Source organism: Phragmites australis, chromosome 13, assembly GCF_958298935.1.
Source record: "Phragmites australis chromosome 13, lpPhrAust1.1, whole genome shotgun sequence".
NCBI classification, from domain to species: domain Eukaryota; kingdom Viridiplantae; phylum Streptophyta; class Magnoliopsida; order Poales; family Poaceae; genus Phragmites; species Phragmites australis.
This window is the reverse complement of record NC_084933.1, coordinates 24,991,706-25,008,960: the sequence shown is the minus strand read 5'-3', so window position 1 is coordinate 25,008,960 and position 17,255 is coordinate 24,991,706. Positions and strand designations below refer to the sequence as shown.

The window sequence follows — 17,255 nt, the reverse complement described above, 5'->3', positions numbered from 1 at the left end:
AGCATCAGTCTCCATTAATTTGTCGTTATTTGTGAACACAAATAATAAATAAAATTATATCCTTATTCCTCTAAGGGACATAATTAAAACATTTATTTTATCATTGAAAAACATATATATATAAGATTAATAGAATTAAAAATATTTCATTTTATTTATTTCACCAAAGGAATCATTTTTAAAACCTTTATCTAAATTATTAAAGAATTTACATATTTTTAATATTAAAGAAAACCTATTTTCTGGATTAAACAATTGCGGGGGTTTTTGCAAATCTAAATTACTGTTGGGGGATTTTTGCAACAAAATGGTTTATGGAGGAATCTCAAAAATGAAGTGACTTATAGGGGGTTTGTGCATTTTTCCCAATTTTATAAGGCTCAGATTTTTCGAAAGATTCGCTCTACTGATGTAAAACGTGCCTCCTGGTCTTTCTCATACACACGCACTAGAAGTTAAATAAGAGAAAAAAAAAGTAAAGATTTTTTCGAAATTTCGTTCCGAGCGCACACGTCCACACCTGCGCTGCATGACTCACCGGTTCACCAATCCCGTGATCGAGAAAGACACCACCTATAAACCCGAGTCCCGTGAACCGCGGCAGGAACCAACAACCGAATCGCGCAGGGTGACCAGTACAGGCACCTCCAACAGGCGGGGCCCGTGTGCAGCAGTGCACCGGAACGCGCGGCCATGTATTCGCCCAAGGAGGCTATCAGCGAGGTGCAGTCGGCCCCGCCGACGCCGCCCCCGCCAGTGTCCACCCCGCCGTCGCAGATACACTCCCCGGCGCCCAGTCGGTCGCCGCTGCGCGCGTTGACGCCGCTCGCGAGCCCCGTGCGGAAGGCGGTGGCGAGCGTGAGGGGGTACCTGGAGGAGGTCGGCCACATCACGCGGCTCGCCGACCCGCGGGACGCCTGGCTGCCCATCACCGAGTCCAGGAGCGGCAACGCCTACTACGCCGCGTTTCACAACCTCAGCTCCGGCATCGGGTTCCAGGCGCTCGTGCTCCCCGCAGCCTTCGCCTTCCTCGGATGGTGCGTGACTTACTGTCGCTCCTAGCTAGGAGTACTTTCCGATCGAGTATATGTGTACGAGTTGTTGAATAAAGTGCCATAAATTGAGCATATATATTATTTCAAATACATAATTACAACAACAAAAATTCGAGCTATCTATACACATGAAGAAGCAACTGAGCAAATAAATATTAATAATAGCAAATATATCTAATATGTGTATCTTAAATAGCCGAATTCCAGAATAAAGCATATGAGTAAATACTCCAACATAATGACAGCACAAATATGAAAGAAATTTTATTGCTCTCGGATTTTGTATAACAATTGGCCATAAGACTTAGTTATCTTGTCCCCTAATTGTTCTATTGATCTCATCAGTGATTGGGCTATTACTGAGATCTCAACTAACAAATAGAACTTGGACAAAAAATTAAGTATACGTTTTGGACAGTGAACTATATAGAGATCCTCTGACTGAATACATCTAGCCATAACAGTACTAACCTAGTCATACAAAATATGAGATCTACTGAAGTATGTCATAGCCAAAACCTTTTAGTACAGAACTGATCAGAGCACCTTCAGAAACAGAGCTGAAGAGGCTTTGGCCAATATTCAGAAGCAAATGCACAATAAGCTACAGCCAAAATTCAGCAACATGTGCACAAAAGGCTACAGCCACTATTCAGTACAGAAGCAATAATAGAGTTACGCCCAAAATTCAGTACCGAACCAATAACAGAGACACCAGCTTACTATTCAGATCACAAGTCTATAGCTATTGTACTCAGCTAATAGCCCAATCTAAAATCACAAAATCATCACAAAGTATGTGCGGTCCAGAGGGAGAGGGAGAATACTCACAGTGAAAAACGACCGAAATCGAAAAGAAGAGAGGCTAGGCACGGCTCGCAAGCCGCTGTCCCAGAAAACCTATCACCCTCCGTTACCAGCGGTGAGAAGAGATCGGAGATACAAAGCCCTCTACCGTATTGCCACCACAATACAGGCGAGCCTCGACAGTGTAGCTCTGGCCACCAACAGTCCTTCCTCTTGAACAGAGCACCGGAGACAGCACGAGATGAACTCGGGCTCAAGTTCCCCATGCGCCTCAGAGATAAATCACAGGGGAGAGAAAAAACAGTCAAAGTTTTTTTTCCTTCACACAAAGAGGGAGAGGGGAAGAAAATAGGAGCATTTTTACTCCATGGCAGAGAACCGGCGCTTACCTTCCCAGCGAGATACCCGCCAGCGATCCGACGGCTCCAGTGCTGCTGCAGCTGGCCATGCCATCCAGAGGAGCAACCGCCCGAGGAAACTCCCGGGAGGTTCGGCCTCTAGCCGTTGCCGCCAGCCCCCGAGAAAAATGGATCGAACACCACAACCAAAGAAAGATTTTTTTCTCATCCCAATCCTAGTGGCCTACTAGAAGGTGCCTTTCGTGGGCGCCGAAAGCAGTATCAGTAGCCCGGTCCTGACAGCCCAAAAGTCAGCCCAAGACATAAAACATTGAAATTTTCATAGTTTACAACACGTGTTTCTTCGTCACGCACGCCATGTTTTAGCGATGTGTTCTTTTGTTCTTGCAGGACGTGGGCGATCATCTGCCTGACCCTGGCGTTCGCGTGGCAGCTCTACACGCTGTGGTTGCTCGTCAAGCTCCACGAGCCCGTCGCGGGTGGCATCCGGTACAGCCGATACATGCACCTCGCCACGACCGTTTTCGGTGCGCTCCCTTATTTCCCGCCTTTCTTTTCATACTTATACGGCAACGTCATGCGTGAAATGATCGATGGCTATTTCTGTTCTGTGCTCATGCATGGTTTGGCCACGCCCCCATCTTTTTTCAGGCGACAAATGGGCAAAGATCCTCGCCTTGCTCCCGGTGATGTACCTGTCGGCGGGGATCTGCGCGGCGCTCATCATCGTCGGCGGCGGCAGCATGAAGATCCTGTTCAGCATAGCGTGCGGCCCGGTGTGCCTGGCGCGGCCACTGACCACCGTGGAGTGGTACCTCGTCTTCATCTGCGCGGCCGTGCTGCTGTCCCAGCTCCCCAATCTCAACTCCATCGCCGGCGTGTCGCTGGTGGGCGCGACCGCGGCCGTCGCGTACTGCACCATGATCTGGGTCGTGTCCGTGGCCAAGGGGAGAGTGGCCGGCGTGTCCTACGACCCGGTCAAGACCACGAACGATGTGGACGGCGCACTTGGGATCCTGAATGGCCTCGGAATCATTGCCTTAGCTTTCAGGGGGCACAATCTTGTACTCGAGATTCAGGCAAGTCAAGACATACATCTCTCCTTTCCAGCGCATAGATAGCACTCCATTGCTTATGTCAGTGACATGAGTGTGTTTGCTTTGCAGGGCACAATGCCATCAACTCTGAAACATCCTTCTCATGTGCCCATGTGGAAGGGCGTCAAGGTAGCCTATGTCATCGTTGCGCTCTGCTTGTACCCCGTCGCTATTGGTGGCTTCTGGGCTTATGGCAACCAGGTACTTGCAACACCTGACCTTCGAGTGATCCGAGATGGTTTTCAGTGATTAAGTTGTTAAGGTTTGTGCTACCGTTGGTTGCACGCAGATACCTCCCAATGGCATCTTGAGCGCTCTGTACAAGTTCCACAGCCGCGACGTATCCCGGCCGGTGCTGGGGGTCGCCACGCTGCTGGTGATCATCAACTGCCTGACCACGTTCCAGATCTACGCCATGCCCGTGTACGACAACATGGAGGCCGGGTACGTCCACAAGAAGAACCGGCCGTGCCCGCGGTGGCTGCGCTCGGGCTTCCGCGCCTTCTTCGGCGCCGTCAACTTCCTCATCGCCGTCGCGCTGCCTTTCCTGTCGGAGCTCGCCGGCCTCCTCGGGGGGATCTCGCTGCCGGTCACGCTGGCGTACCCGTGCATCATGTGGGTGGCGATCAGGAAGCCGGGGAAGGGCACGGCGATGTGGAACATCAACTGGGCTCTGGGAATCCTCGCTATGGGCTTAAGCTTTGTGCTCGTAGTTGCAAATTTGTGGGCTCTTGTGGAGAAAGGCTTGCGGGTGCAGTTCTTCAAGCCTGCGGATTTCCAGTGAATACGTGCAAAATTGTCAAGTCATCGGATTCCGAATGGATGTGTAGTGTTATTCTATCTTAGTATATTTTTTTTCCTGAGAAATCTATGACGCTGTGTATCTTGATTTTTGAAGCGTTGAATTTTCAAGAAGCAAAGTTGAACTAGCACGTTAATGAAATACTAATCTGCACGGGTACTTTGATTGTTTTACATAATGAAATAGAATATCCTGAGCATCCGGCCACATTAATTATTACATAGTTACAGCACTAGCTGCTATATCACATATCATGATGGTGGAAAAACTTAAAACAATGAAAGCCAACATAGTTTGGATATCGAGAATTTATTATGCAGTAATTCTATTACTAAATCTCCATTCATAATTGACGAAGAATTGCATCACCGTAGTATAAGAGCGCGGTATGCAAGTCGAATGTTGTCCTTATTCACCCCTTTGCAGTTGCACCTAGAAGCGGAGCCAATATTTCTCTCTAAATAATACATGCATATAATTTTAGATGGTGATTTATCAAACACTATATCATTCTTGTCAAGCCATAAAGCCTAACATAATGCAGATGTCCCTGTTAACAAATATCTTTTAAACTTAGTTCTCCGGCAAGCCAACCTTTAAATAAATTATCCATATTAGATGGAATGTTAACATAAAGGTAATCTGAACTGCATGTCATAGAAACTTAGCAAAATAATAATAAAAAAATAAGTGTTGAATTGTTTCATTGTTACTACAAAAGCAACATTTTTTACTCTCATTCTAATTTTATCTAACCAAGTTGTCTTGGGTTAAAATAACATCTTTCTTCAGTACTAAAAAATTTTAATTTTTAAAGGAATATTTAAATTCCAAATCACCCTATTCACATTTACATTGCCATTGTTTACTATAGCCCTGTACATAGAATGAATTGAGAAAAGTTCATTCTCATGTAAATTCCAACTAAACATATTATTTTGATCATTAAGTCGAACTTGCACAATGCGAGCCACCAACTGGTGCCATTGTGTTAAATTATTACCAATTAGAGACCTTAGAAAAAATATGTTCAGAGAAACTCTATTAAATACCGTCGAAAAGATATGTATTCTTCCTTCGAATAATGTTATATAGCGAGGGATATTGCTCTATGAGGGTGAAGTTGCCCGGCCACTTATCCTCCCAGAAACGAATCTGGTTTCCATCATTAAGATGGAACGTGCCCAGGTTTAGAAATTTGTCTTTGATATTCATTAGTCTTGACCAAAATTGCGAATAATTAGGTCTTTCTCCACCTGAGCAATAGTTTGGAATTTGAGATACTTATTTCTCAAGAGATCCTGCCATAAACCATCTTCATTGAATAACTTGACTAACCACTTACTTAATAAATATTGGTTTTGAATATCGATATTCTGAATACCCAATCCATCTTGATCTTTAGGTTGACACAAGACATTTCATCGAGCTAACAAATACTTCTTTTTGTGGCATCACTCTGCCAAAAGAACCTTGATGTGTAATACTCCAATTTTTTAAGGACTCATCTAGGGACTAAAAAAAGATAGCATAAATATTTCCAAGCTAGTTAGACCTGAGTTTATTAAAACCAGTCTTTCCCAAACTGACATATGCTTGCTCTTCCAGTTGCTTAACTTTTTCTCAAACTTTTCTTCAATGATTCTCCAATCCTTATTACATAACTTCTTATGATGCATAGGAATTCCTATTATATCTAAAAGGATAGGTACCATGTGACAACCAAAAAGTTGAGGATATTGTTCCTCACATTCCTTAGCTAGCCTGTCGGAGGATGAACTCCTCAAGCGGGGATCCTGAGGGACCCCCTTTGAGATTCGACCGGAGGATGATTCTGAATCTACCTCGTGCGTGGATTTAATGCGAATATGTGAGATGTAGGCGGGACGGATGATCATCTGCTAGTAGGAGTAAATGCTTGAGGGATTTTAGACAGGTTCGGGCCGCACGAAGCGTAATACCCTACTCTTGTGTGTATGCTATTAATGCTCTGGCAATGCCTCTCTCCGGATCTCTTCTGTTACAAGGTTTTTTGTCTAAGTCTAGAGCTTCGGTCTTACTTCGAGCTTGGTAAACCTCTGCTCAGCTTCTCAGACTCGTACTTGAGCTTGTTATTCTTCGATCCGTCAAAGCTTGTCTTTCTCCGGAGTGCACCCCCCTTTTATCCTGTTCGGGGAGGCTTGACGTGCCCAGAAAGGAGGGCAAAATTCCCATGAGCCATAAATGGAAAGCAATCATCATGGGGCTGCAGTTTGACGTTACAGGGGGTTGAAAATGCACCCTCGGCCGGTCTTGTCGCCCATTACGCCAACTTCAGCAGGTGCAGGGGGGCCCACCGGGCAGCCGCCGGGCAACCCCGCATGCCCGCTCGGTCAGAGCAGGTCTGACACAGTAGACGGCAAGCGATATGCCTCGAGCCCAGCAGGGTGATGTGCGATGGGACCCGTCGCATTAAATGTCCCCACGCCTTCCTGCTAGACGGTGGCAGGGACTGACGTACTCAGTACGACAGGCGTGGGGGGAGTGGTTAGAAGTGACAGACCACGCTCCCTCTTAAATGCAGCATCAGACCTCTCACCAATTGACACCTCACCGCTGAGCCCTTGTGGGGTCCACCGGTAAGGGGCTTCTCAGGTCCTCGGGGAACTTCGGGTGCTCGGGGACTACTGTTCATCACCCCGAGCGCTCTCTCCCGGATATGTCTCTTCTCGGTCCTCGGGGAACTCCGGGTACTCGGGGACCACTGTTTATGGCCCCAAGCACCCCTCCCGAAACTGGCTCTTCTCGGGTCCTCGAGGAACTCCAGGTACTCGAGGACCATTGTTCACGGCCCCAAGCACCCCTCCCGGAACTGGGTCTTCTCGGGTCCTCAGGGAACTACGGGTGCTCGGGGCCCTCGGGGACCACTGTTCATGGCCCCGAGCACCCCTTCCGGAACTGGATCTTCACGGGCCTCGGGGAGATGGTCCCCGAGGGAAGGCGCCACGTGGTATTCTGCTGTCCTGGCCTCGGAACTTGAGGACTCCTGGTTCCCATGTCATCGACATAGCCCATAACAGAAGAGCTCGCTCTTGTTGAAATTTATCTTAAAGCTAGATAATTGTTCAAAAGCGCAAAGCAACAACTTTATATTATTGGCCTGTTCTAAATTATGGTCCATGCAGATGATTGTATCATCCGCATACTGTAAGATGGATATACCGCCATCAACTAAATGCGATACAACCCTAGAAAATTGACCATTATTCTTAACTCTCTTTATCAAAATGGCTAGTATATCAACTACTATATTAAACAGAATTGTAGATAAATGATCTCCTTATCTAAGCCCTTTTTTAATCTGAAAATTCTATCTTACCTTGTCATTCACCTTTATCCCAACATATCCTCCTTGAACAAAGGATCCTATCCACTCGCACTAGGTTGATGAGAAACCCTTCATTCTTAACACTTGTTGAAGAAAAGACCACCTAACTTTATCATATACCTTCTCAAAATCAAGTTTTAGAATGACCCCATTTAATTTCTTACGGTGAAGATCATACAAAGTCTCTTGTAGTATTACTACCACTTCCATAATATTCCTCCCAGACATAGAAGTGTTTGCATTGGACTTATTACCTTTTGCGCTACGCCAACAATTCTATTTGTAGCCACTTTGGTAAAAAAAAAATTAAACTCACATTTAATAGGCAAAATAGGCCTATAATGTTGGATTTGAGTGACTTCCCTGCTTTTAGGCAATAAAATTATGGTTCCAAAGTTAATGCTATGTAGAGGTAGTAAACCCTTATGGAAGTCTTCAAACAACGGCATTAAGTCAACTTTTATCGATTCCCAGAAAGCCTGATAGAACTCAGCTGGAAATCCATGTGGATCCGGTGCTTTGTTGTGTTCCATCTAAAATATCGCAAGTCTTACTTCATTTTCAGTAAACACTGCTGTTAGCATCTCATTTTCTACATCCGATACCTGTTGAATATCATCATGTTGTGTCTCATCTAACGAAAAGTGATTTCTCTCCGGATGACCAAACAACCCATTATAGTAAGTTGTGATGTGTTTCTTTAGATCAGCATCCCCATGAATTATTACCCCATCTTATTCTAGTTGGAAAATCCGTTGTTTTCTATATTTCCTATTTGCTACCAAATGAAAATATTTGGTATTAGAGGCACATTGAAGTAACTCTTTGACCTTAGCACGTTAGTATCATTTAATATCCTCTTCTCTCAAAAGATCGGCTAACCTTTTGTTGAGACATTGCTTTAGATTTGATTCATTAGGGGACAACAAAGTTCTTTCTGATTTTTTATCAAGTTCATCCAGTTTGTTCAAAAGATTTTTCTTTTACTTCTTATACATCTTACTCACATTTTTTGCCCACCCTCTCAGATGTTATCCCAATCTTCGGATTTTTGCCTGCCATCTCTCCATAGGGGTATTATCACTCGTTTCACTTGACCATACTTCAGCTACCATATAAAAAAAAACTATCACGTAGTAACCATCCTAGTTCAAAGTTAAATATAGGTTGATTATTAGCTATTGATGCCTCACCAGTGTTTAGTAGCAATAACATATGATCAGATATTTCCCTAGACAGAGCTTGAACAGTTGAGAGTGGAAATTTCTACTCTTATTTTGTGCTCATTAGAATTCTATCTAGCTTTTCAAAAGTTGGAACACTTAGTGAATTAGTCCATATGCATTGCCTCCCTATGTGATATGCTTGGGGTTTGTGATCTTGCTATATGAAGATCTTCGTCTCAGCCGATATGCTTGCATATTAACTAGTGATGATAGTTTCTCCAGCAGGGCCAGAACCCATGCAGATAATCCTAGTGTTGGAACGAGGTCGAACTCCCCCATGTGATGACGGAGGTCTAATTTAGAGAAATTACACCTTAACTCGGTGATTTGTTTTGGTGTTGGAGAAGAAGCAACCTCCTTTACCATAAAGATTCCAAATCAATCGATTTATTCTTCATTTTTTCAAAGCTGTAATAAGATCTATATTCCACAAATACTCACACTCCATTCACCCATTTAAGTTTCAAAACTAAATAACGTTATGCATTGTGTAGTGAGGCTCCGGGAATTAATAACCTACAGCTGTTGATCCTCTTGGGCCGGCCACCTGCAGGTATGCTTACTGTAGTTCATGTCTGCGCATATCATACAAGTTGTAACTCACAGTATTTCGGGTTGTAACTCACAGTGTTTTGGGTTGTAACTGGGGGATATGCGCAGTGCGAATAACAAGTTGTAACTCACAGTGTTAGCTTCTCGTATTGCAATTATGCATTTATGGATGTGAAGTTGTAACTAGTCTACCTAACAAGTTGTAACTCACAGTGTATCGAGTTGTAACTGGGTAATGTGCGCAGTGCGAATAACAAGTTGTAACTCACAATGTTAGCTTCTCGTATTGCAATTATGCATTTATGGATGTGAAGTTGTAACTAGTCTACCTAACAAGTTATAACTCACAGTGTATCGAGTTGTAACTGGGTAATGTGCGCAGTGCGAATAACAAGTTGTAACTCATAGTGTTAGCTTCTCGTGTTGCAATTATGCATTTCTGGATGTGCAATTGTAACCGGTCTACCTAACAAGTTGTAACTCACAGTATTTCGGGTTGTAACTGTGGGATATGCGCAGTGCGAATAGCAACTACGCATAGGTGCAGAATAGCCTCGTCGTGTGTGTATATATATTCAAGATTACATGTCCATTTGAAAAATAATGAGGTCTACCCTACCATCGTCCGTCTCGCCCGTTGAACGGGTGAGACTTTGTGAGCCCCGGCTGCTAGCGAATTTAATAACTAGAGAGAGGAAGATCTCACCCATTCAGTGAGCGAGAACTTGATCTCGCCCGTACAACAGGCGACATATTTGTATCGCCCACCTCCTGGGTGGCATATTTGATTTAATTCAATTATAAAAATATATGTAAAATTAGTTTTTAATATAATTTTTTTATTTGGTAAATTGAAAAATATTGCATATTCATTCGGCAAAAATGATAGTTGTACATACAGTTATACAAACGTCATTCTATCCTTAATTTTAGTTGTATGTCATTTTATCGATATTTCTTTGTTTAGTTGGTGTAAAAGTGTGTGGATTTTTTTTTATGATGTGACTTTGTGAGAATACAAAATCTAATTCGTCGAACAATAGTAGTTATGAAGCACAAATATCATATAACCTGGCACGGAGTTTATATTACGTTGTTAAACATTATATGGGACATAGGGTTTTTTGTCGCTGAGCGAATGGACCCTAACCATAAAGAGATGACAACAAACATTGGCATGTACGATACGGATCTTACCATTTTCAAAGGAACTGGGGCTAAAGACTAACCTAATAGCGTGTCACTGCTAAACCTAACATGCTTTAGGAATGAAAATAGGTCGAGGTATAATAGATACTCTCTACTGAGTGCATATAAGATATTTACCCTTTCTCAAGGCATCAGGACTCTCCGTCTTAGTGCGACGGGCCCTCTCCCGCTTCCTTTCTCTCTCTGCTTCGCGTCCTTCAGCCGCGGCGCGCTCCTCTGCTGCCTTCCTCATGCGCTCCTCCTCTTGACGCTTCAACCATAGTTTCTCCTGCTGTTGCTCATACTCTCGGTGTTCGTAAGCTTTCCTCCTCCACCGCATCTCCATGTGAACCCACCGTTTTTTGTGCTCATTTACTCCATATCCAGCCATTCCATGAAGTCACAGATATGTGGAGGAGACTGGACAAATGAAATAAGAGAGGAGATTAGTAAGAAAGTGAATGAAACTGTACGTAAAGTGGTACATGAGTGATCTGTGTCGCTATATCGGTGGATACTCATACAGGCCATGTCAAGACGGGTCGTACTAGTAGTTATCATACATGAAGAAGCGTATATCATAGGTGTATGAGATGTCCTAGGACTCGTAAAGCCTACAAGGGTCGTCACAGAAGCACATCAACGGTTTGACCCCTTGGGGGATGAAAATCCCCCCATGTTTCTTGGATGGATTTGGTGGAGCTGAGGAAGACATTGCAATTGAGAGAGCTGAGGAATAAGTAGTCTATCCATGGTTGAGCGTGATATTATTTATAATGGTTGGGGGCTAGTGCATGGACTAAGTGTATGGGTATGGCTGTGGCTAGAGCATAGGATTTCCTGTGAAAGCTGGAAAAGTTGTGGCTTTGATGTTTGATAGAGATTTCCTATAAAAGCTGTTACTTGGTGTGATCATTTCATTCTGCAAAAATTTTCAATAGCCTTACAAAGTATGAGGGAGATCCAGGCAAAAGGTGATGATGTGTTCAAGGAGGAGAACTTGAACAAAATATTGTCAAATGGCAGACCATGACCCGTTATCCTTGTTTCACCACGGAGGAATGACGGTGAATGGTAAGCTCTGTGATCTCCATGGATCTAAAGACGTACTTGTTAGAGTGCCATCAGAGATATACTACGGTGTGCGAACTTACTGACATAGCAAAGTATTTTAGCAAGCGAATACACACCATATTTATGCACATTCAGCAGTACGAGGAGGACATTAAGGTACATTCATCATTATTACATGTCTCGGTTATTTGTTTCCTTGCACTTCTAAGACACGTTTATATTTTTGTATGCTCTTTTTTATACTAGGTATTCCCTCATGATGAAGAGTTGCTGAACCACCCATCGAGAAATTTTTAGGGCTGCATCTGCTCTTCGGTGACAGCTGCCTACCCGGACATAACTAGAGACGCAGAGGTGGTCATTCGAGACCTTCATGTTGTTGCGATAGAGGAGATGGTTCAAGCCACTGTGAAAGAGGTGATCGTTCGACAACCCTTCCCTCTCCTCTTCTCTTCTCACATCTGAATATGAATGAAATGAGATGCTGATGCCAGCAAGGTCGGTCGCTTCAGCCTGAATACTCAAAAAATCTCATGCCGAAAGGTCTCGCTCATTCAACGGGCGAGATCAAGTTCCCGCCCGCTAAACGGGCGAGACCTTACTCTCTCCGGTTATTAAATTTATTGGCCGCCAATGAACGACTTGTTCTCATCCGTTAAACAGGCAACGGTAGGATTGACCTCATTATTTTTCAAACAGTCATGTAATCTTAAAATATTTGGAAAAAATATAAAAAAAAAGTTCGCCCACTGACAGCATGGCTCGGTGCTTGATTTTTCCTACTTGGGCCTTGTTGTATAGGTCTACAGTGCCCGAACCAGCCCAAGTAACCCCTGTAAAAACCGACGAACATGCCCTTCCAACTGATGTATAGAATTGCAAAATTTTATAACCGACATATATATTTACAACTAGCAAGAGGATCATGCTAATAACATTGTCAACCTCACTGCAATATTTTTTCATGATAACTTTTAATTAATTTTTTTAAGTTTAGTGTCATTTAGTTACAAAACATATAAAATTAGAAGAGATGAAATTATATTAGTGAAAGAGAAAACTATTTATGTTCTAAACTTGTATTTTAATCGTATACATATGTTAATTCAATTCGTATACGTTTTGATCAACTGCTAAAATCATGTGTCATGTGTAGACAGGCCAACTAAAATTAGAATATGTTTATCTTGCTTACGTGATGTGTCTTGCATGCTGCGTGCTTCATGCAATGATTTTAAGCTGCACGATGCTTCTTAATCTATTATCTTAGTAAGATTTTTTAAAATTATTTTTTATTATAAATTTTAGCTATTGATTAATTATATTTTATATGGACTCTTTATTTAGGTATTTGAATTTTAAAATAATTTGAGTTTTTCTAAGACTATATTTGATAGGATCTTTTTTTTTTATTCTAACCCTAGTTTAAATTATTATTTATTTTATTTTATTTGGACTTTTTATTTAAATATTTTTCTTCCTAAACCGTATGGAAATTGAATTATTTTTTTTTTATAATTTTAATTCTAAATTTAGCTATTTATTAATCGTATTTGATATGAACTATTTGATTTAATCTAGACTGTTAGAAATACATAACAACGAGGGAACATGATAGCTCATTTTAACACTTAAATAATAATATGATAGATTTTAATTTAAAAAAATAAAAAAATCGTAAAAACCGACGTACACGCCAGGGCCAACTGCTGCGTGGCCGTCTGGGAGATAACAACTTTCGAATCCGTTCGAAAACAAAAACAAAAATCCGTTCGCTCGTATCTGCAATCAGCATTTTATCTAGATCCTTTGAAGAAAATATGGGTCGTACGTTACATCCTCCAATCCCTACCAGCTAGCTGCCCTGGTCTATAAATACACGGCTCTCCTAGCCATCTCATTCGGTTCCACCAAACGAGCGAAAAATACTCGCGCCGCGCTCGCGATGGCGCGAAGGAACAAGGGAGCTCTCGCCCTTCTTGTGTGCATCTGCTTGCTCATCGCTTCGGCGGAGGCGGAAGCTCCGTACAGATTCTTCGACTGGGAGGTCACCTATGGCGACATCAGTCCCCTGGGTGTTCCGCAACAGGTGCGAAGCTTTGTCCCCTCGGTTCAATCTACTAATAAGTTACCGAACGTGCTACACCCTTCTGCAGTTTCTTTTGCATCCGTAGATCACTCATCATGCGTTATGTGTCTGCATGCTTTTCTATCTCTAGGGAATTTTGATCAACGGGCAGTTTCCCGGGCCGGAGATCGAGTGCCAGACCAATGACAATCTGATCATCAACGTGCGCAACAGCTTGCCGGAGCCGTTCCTGCTATCATTGTACGATCAACTCTCCGCATTGTTTTTCGATCGATCGAATAACTCTCCACTTTGGATCCACCCCTGAGAACATTGCGTGTTATACCATCGAATTGTATTAGATGCCGTGCAGCAATAAACTGTGCTGTACTACTGATCAAGGTTACTTAAACTAGGTGTCGTCGAGAGCAAACAAATTATCGGGACCGACCTTCCAAAGTGTGGAAGTTCTTTTTGCGATGCATTATGCGTGTAGTATTGGTTGCTTAGGCACTTTAGTCCAGCTCCTCTCTCCGTATCAACATACAAACTTAGACCTCATCTTCTATCAAGGGGGCATTTGTGTTCAGGGATGAAGAGGTGGGATAGGGATTGTGTGATAGAATGTGGACGGGTAGTAAACGTATTATATTATTGTTTGGGTGTTAAAAGTACTCGTCATGTTTACTCTAAGGCCATAAAATTATCAGGCAAATAAAAAAAATTAGACTGCTTATTGTTATAAACATCTAATAGTCTAAATCATTTTTGATTACATAACAATAATTATAAAAATATCAAAAATTACCAAACATTTTAAATATGATTAATAAATAGCTAAATTCAAAATTAAAAAATAAAAAAAAATAACAGTTTGATTTCCATACGATTTGGGAAGCAAACTATCTAAATAAAGAGTCCAAATAAAATAAATAATCATAACAAAATATCTAAATAAATAGTCCATGTAAAATACAATATCGTAACAAAATATTGCAGTCATGCTACTCATGCTATTAGCATAGCCACCTTTCTAGTGATATAATATCCGAACGGTCCCTAAAATATAGATCATGAAGTGCACGTACCTCCTGATTGTTGTACTATTTGCTCGAGTATTTCTCTCTCATTAGAGTTTACAGATTGTGAAGAAAAGTAGTTAATATTGAGCTGGGAAGATCCGATGTAGAAGATATATGTTTGGGAGTTAGCTGGGGAAATTATTCGATTTGTTTATTTTCGGTTAAGACATGGATTTGTCCAACCATAATGGTAACTGATTTGCTTTGTTTCATATATTGGCAGCAACGGTTTGCAGCAACGCAAGAACTCGTGGCAGGATGGCGTGTCCGGCACCAACTGCCCGATCCCGCCGGGCCAGAACTTCACGTACCATCTGCAGGCCAAGGACCAGATCGGCAGCTTCTTCTACTTCCCTTCACTGGCGTTCCACAAGGCCGCCGGCGGCTTCGGCGCCATCCGCATCCAGAGCCGCCCGCGGATCCCCGTCCCGTTCCCCCCGCCGGCCGACGAGTACACCGTGCTCATCGGCGACTGGTACAATACCAGCCACAAGGTATGATGTGACATGACGTCGTCGGCTTGTATGAAGCATTCGTAGTTAGTTAATATTTTTGGGAGTACTGATCACTGGGCTTCTGCTTTTGTTGCATACCTAGGCTCTTCAAGCTACGCTGGACAGTGGAAACGAACTGCCTTCCCCTGATGGCATCCTGATTAACGGCAAGGGTCCAGATGGTGCAAACTTCACCGTTGAGCAAGGTGACTCCTTTCCTTCTGAGCTTCTGATTTATTCCGGCCCAGATCCGTTTGTTCTGATTTTTTCTGTCCCAGCGCACAAATCTGAGAGGTGAATGGCTCACTTTGTTTTTCCTTTTTCCTCGTCCGTGCAGGAAAGACGTACAGGCTGCGCATTTCCAACGTTGGCCTTCAGAACACGCTCAATTTCATGATCCAAGATCACGACATGTCGCTGGTTGAGGTGGAGGGCACCCACACGGTGCAGAACTCATACACCTCCCTCGACGTCCACCCCAGCCAGTCGCTCTCCGTGCTGTTCACCGCCAACCGCCCGGCAAGGGATTACCACATCGCCGTCTCCACCCGCTTCGCCAACAGCACCCTCAACTCCACCGCCGTGCTCCGCTACGCCGGCTCAAGCCTCCCCGTTTCCCGGTGGCTGGCCGCTGGGCCCAGCGACGTCAACTTCTCCCTGAACCAGGCTCGCTCCATCAGGTACACCAGCCAACTCATCTCGGCCGTGCAGTTCCCCAGGTGGACGGCGATTAGAACATTTGGTCCGAACTGGTAACAACTTGTTCTCGTGAGCAGGACGAACCTGACGGCGAGCGGGCCGAGGCCGAACCCGCAGGGCTCGTACCACTACGGCTCCATCAACGTGACCCGCACCATCCGGCTGGCCAACTCGGCGGGGCAGGTGGGCGGCAAGCGGCGGTACGCCGTGAACGGCGTCTCGTTCGTGGAGGCCGACACGCCGCTCAAGCTGGCGGACTACTACAACATCAGCGGCGTGTTCCGGCTCGGCGGCATCCCGGACGCGCCGCCCGTCGAAGGCGCCGCGGAGGTGCGGAACGAGACGGCCGTCATGGACTCTGACCACCGCTCCTTCGTCGAGGTCGTGTTCGAGAACAGCGAGGAGAGCGTCCAGAGCTGGCACCTTGATGGCTACAGCGTGTTCGTCGTCGGGTACATGCGCACTCTTAGGGATTCCACATAATCTTTCGCTAAAACTTGTAGCTTTTGTGTCTGATCTGTGACCTTTTCGCTGTGGATTCTCGTAGAATGGACGTGGGAAACTGGAGCGAGCAGAGCAGGGAAGGCTACAACCTTGAGGATGCCGTGTCGCGGTGCACGGTCCAAGTAAGATACACTTGCATGGTTGCGCCTACTCCGTACGTGCATAGCGGCTCAGGTTACGTTGCTGATCGTTGCTCATTTGTTGTAATTGTGCAGGTGTACCCAAGAGGGTGGACGGCAATTCTGATCGCGCTGGACAACGTTGGCATGTGGAACGTGAGGTCGGAGGTGTGGGCTCGCAGGTACCTGGGCCAGCAGTTCTACCTCCGGGTGTACACGCCGACGCACTCGTTCCGCGACGAGCTCCCCATCCCGGACAACGCGCTCCTCTGCGGCCGCGCCACCGCCACCAACAGCAGCCGCCTAGCCTCGCGGTACTAAGCAAGCAGGCTGAGGGTCAACAAGACAGCCAGAGTTTGACACCCCAGGAATGATCCAACGTACGTTCGTGTGATAGCAGTGTGTAATAGTTGAACGGTCCTGTCGAGTTTGGGCTAAATGGATGCCCTCGATACAAACATTTTTGTAGTCTGTTATTTAGGTGGATTATTCCTCCGTTCATAATCTCAATTCTTAAGTACCTGCTTGGACCCCAACCAGGCAACCAAGTCTCGCCTTCTGAATCTGAATCAACCCTGACGCCCGGAGTGGACTGAAAACCCAAGCGTTGGTTTAGCTGGACTGGATGCTTTGCGCGGTGTATGTCCTTTTCCTTTTATAGAGAAAACATGTATTTGTCCTGCCTCTGCAGACCGGCGAGAAAGTCTAAGTTTAACAAGGTGTCCGAGTATAAAGTTACTGACTTCAGACTGACAATACTGA

General features: G+C 44.4%; 2 protein-coding genes across 2 annotated transcripts; both read left to right on the top strand.

Moving 5' to 3' along the window:
- Nucleotides 1-596: 596 nt before the first annotated feature.
- On the top strand, nt 597-4,261 carry LOC133888968 (lysine histidine transporter-like 8). Its single transcript, XM_062329389.1, has 5 exons — nt 597-1,037; nt 2,612-2,748; nt 2,873-3,300; nt 3,388-3,519; nt 3,608-4,261. Exons 1-5 carry the CDS (start codon nt 694-696, stop codon nt 4,100-4,102), a joined length of 1,536 nt encoding a protein of 511 aa, XP_062185373.1. The 5' UTR covers nt 597-693; the 3' UTR covers nt 4,103-4,261.
- Nucleotides 4,262-13,445: 9,184 nt separating this feature from the next.
- On the top strand, nt 13,446-16,959 carry LOC133888813 (L-ascorbate oxidase homolog). Its single transcript, XM_062329186.1, has 8 exons — nt 13,446-13,616; nt 13,747-13,856; nt 14,901-15,171; nt 15,275-15,377; nt 15,509-15,851; nt 15,948-16,322; nt 16,418-16,496; nt 16,590-16,959. The coding sequence occupies exons 1-8, from the start codon at nt 13,473-13,475 to the stop codon at nt 16,812-16,814; spliced, it is 1,650 nt and encodes a 549-aa protein (XP_062185170.1). The 5' UTR covers nt 13,446-13,472; the 3' UTR covers nt 16,815-16,959.
- Nucleotides 16,960-17,255: the final 296 nt, after the last annotated feature.